The sequence below is a fragment of the Lontra canadensis genome, unplaced genomic scaffold (genome assembly GCF_010015895.1).
Source record: "Lontra canadensis isolate GAN:19392208 unplaced genomic scaffold, GSC_riverotter_1.0 scaffold223, whole genome shotgun sequence".
NCBI classification, from domain to species: Eukaryota; Metazoa; Chordata; class Mammalia; order Carnivora; family Mustelidae; genus Lontra; species Lontra canadensis.
The window spans coordinates 671,112-672,908 of record NW_022631217.1 but is presented as its reverse complement, the minus strand read 5'-3'; the positions used below and the strand labels follow the sequence as shown (position 1 = coordinate 672,908).

General features: G+C 59.7%; 1 protein-coding gene across 9 annotated transcripts in view; it reads right to left on the bottom strand.

Moving 5' to 3' along the window:
- INTS6L (integrator complex subunit 6 like) overlaps positions 1-1,028 on the bottom strand; it is a 53,422-nt gene extending 52,394 nt beyond the window's left edge. For 6 of the 9 annotated variants that reach the window (XR_004381601.1, XR_004381600.1, XM_032849313.1 and 3 more), the window contains exons 1-2: positions 588-1,003; positions 369-446 (exon numbers count right to left, since the gene is read on the bottom strand). Coding sequence is in view for 7 of the 9 variants with exons in the window: in XM_032849313.1 (XP_032705204.1) it covers positions 369-446; positions 588-698 (189 nt within the window). In the remaining 2 variants the exon portion in view is untranslated. The other 3 variants (XM_032849316.1, XM_032849320.1, XM_032849315.1) reach the window with 2 other exon arrangements.
- Positions 1,029-1,797: the final 769 nt, after the last annotated feature.

The following is a 1,797-nucleotide window of genomic DNA, read 5'->3' as shown; positions in this document are numbered from 1 at the left end:
GGCCTCCCTCCGGGTCTCGGGCCCTCCTTCCCCTCCCCTCCCTCCCCTCCATCTCAGCAGCGCCCTCAGTCTCCCTCTCTGGCTCATACAAAAGCAAAATGTCCGCCATGTTCCGAGGCCGCTGCGGTCGGCGCCGCCACCAGCTCGGCGGCGCCCCCTCCAGCCGTTTGCCCTGCGGCCGCCCCTCCCGCGTCCCCTGGTCCCGGCCCCGGGCGCCGCCGCTGCTCCGCCAGCCCTCCGCGCGCCCCCGACCGGCCCGCGCGCCCCGCCGGGCACCGCAGCACCGCCTCGGGCGGGGGCAGGGGGCGGCAGCCCCGGGCGCCTGGCTCCCACTTCCCGCCCGCCCACGCCCTCGATGGCCCCTTTACCTTGATGCAGTACGGGGGTTCGTCGTAGGTGACCAGCATGTACCTGTCTCCGCGGCTGGCCGGGTCCCGGGCGCGCAGCTGCGTGACGAGGGATGACGGAGGGGGCCGCGAAGGGAAGGAGGGAGGAGGGGGCGATACGAACGTTACAGAAGCACCTAGATCCACCACCACCCCCATCCCTCAGGAGCTCTTCCCAGCTCTCCCCTCCCCTCCCTTTACCTTCAAGAATAACTCCACAGCGCCTTTGGCAATGTCCAAATAGGAGGTGCCCAAGTCAGTGCGCTGGTTCATAGAGGCGGACGTGTCTATGAGGAACAGCAGGATGGGCATCTTCCCCCGCACCCCTGGCTCCGCTGCCCACTCTCCTGACCCTCTTGCCCTCACTGCCGCGGACTACCACCCGAACCCTCAACTCTCGCAGAGCCAGGGTGCAGGGAGCAAGAGGAAAAGGGGGAGACGGGACGGGACGGATGGAACTGCTCCGGGCCTCCTCTTTCTGCAGCCCCACCTCCTCTCCCTCCGAGGGAACTTGAAAGTGTGAGCGTGTGTAGCCCTCGGGGCCCTCCCCCTTCCCCTCCCCTGCCACCACTACTGCCGCCGCCGCCGCAGGGACTACTGCCCAAGCATCCGTCCACGCTCACTCAAGCGCTCGCCCCAGACTGAGAGCTGTCTCTGTTCACCCACACACAACTTCTGTCCGCTCACCTACCATGGGCACCATGTGACCAGAACCCACGCCATTGGCTGCCAATTATGTGGTATTTGCATATTCATTAGATGACAGGGCAAGGGGAGGGACTTTGGCGAACCCTGGGAGTTGAAGTTTGAACCCAGGCAGGGGGTAAGGGGGAATGTTAAGGACCCTCCTTTAAAGGACTTGAAAGCTGTCAGGATACTTGGGGTGGTTTGAAGGGATTTTCGCTGGCTCTTCAGAGATGACGATTCGAAAGGGAGAGTGAATTTGAGCAACAGTTGCGCAGCACTACAGAAGCAGATGCTTGGACAGGCTGCCCAGAAGACGCTCTAACTGCAATCGATCAATCCTGCCAGTGGCTAAGACCAAAACATTTCAGAAGCACAAACTTCTTTCCTGGCAAGTCCTACTCGCATTCCTTCCGATGCCTCCCCACTCTTGATCCGTATTTGTAAGGCGGTTGCTGGCCTTGCATTCCACGTATATCCACTCAGAAAGAAAACTAAAGCTTAAACACAAGTTACCTAAACCGGCCTTTTGAATGTGCAAGCTTCTTCGGTTTCAAGGAGTTTTTTTAAGTATTGCCCTGCCAGTGATAATTCCACCCATGCTTGCGTCTGCACAGCCTTTACACATGGGAGGTTTGCCAACCTACATTGTGATTCAGCTCACGTTTATTGAGCACCTATGAAGTGCCAGGTACCTACATTAGCTTTATTTAATCTTTGAAACAAT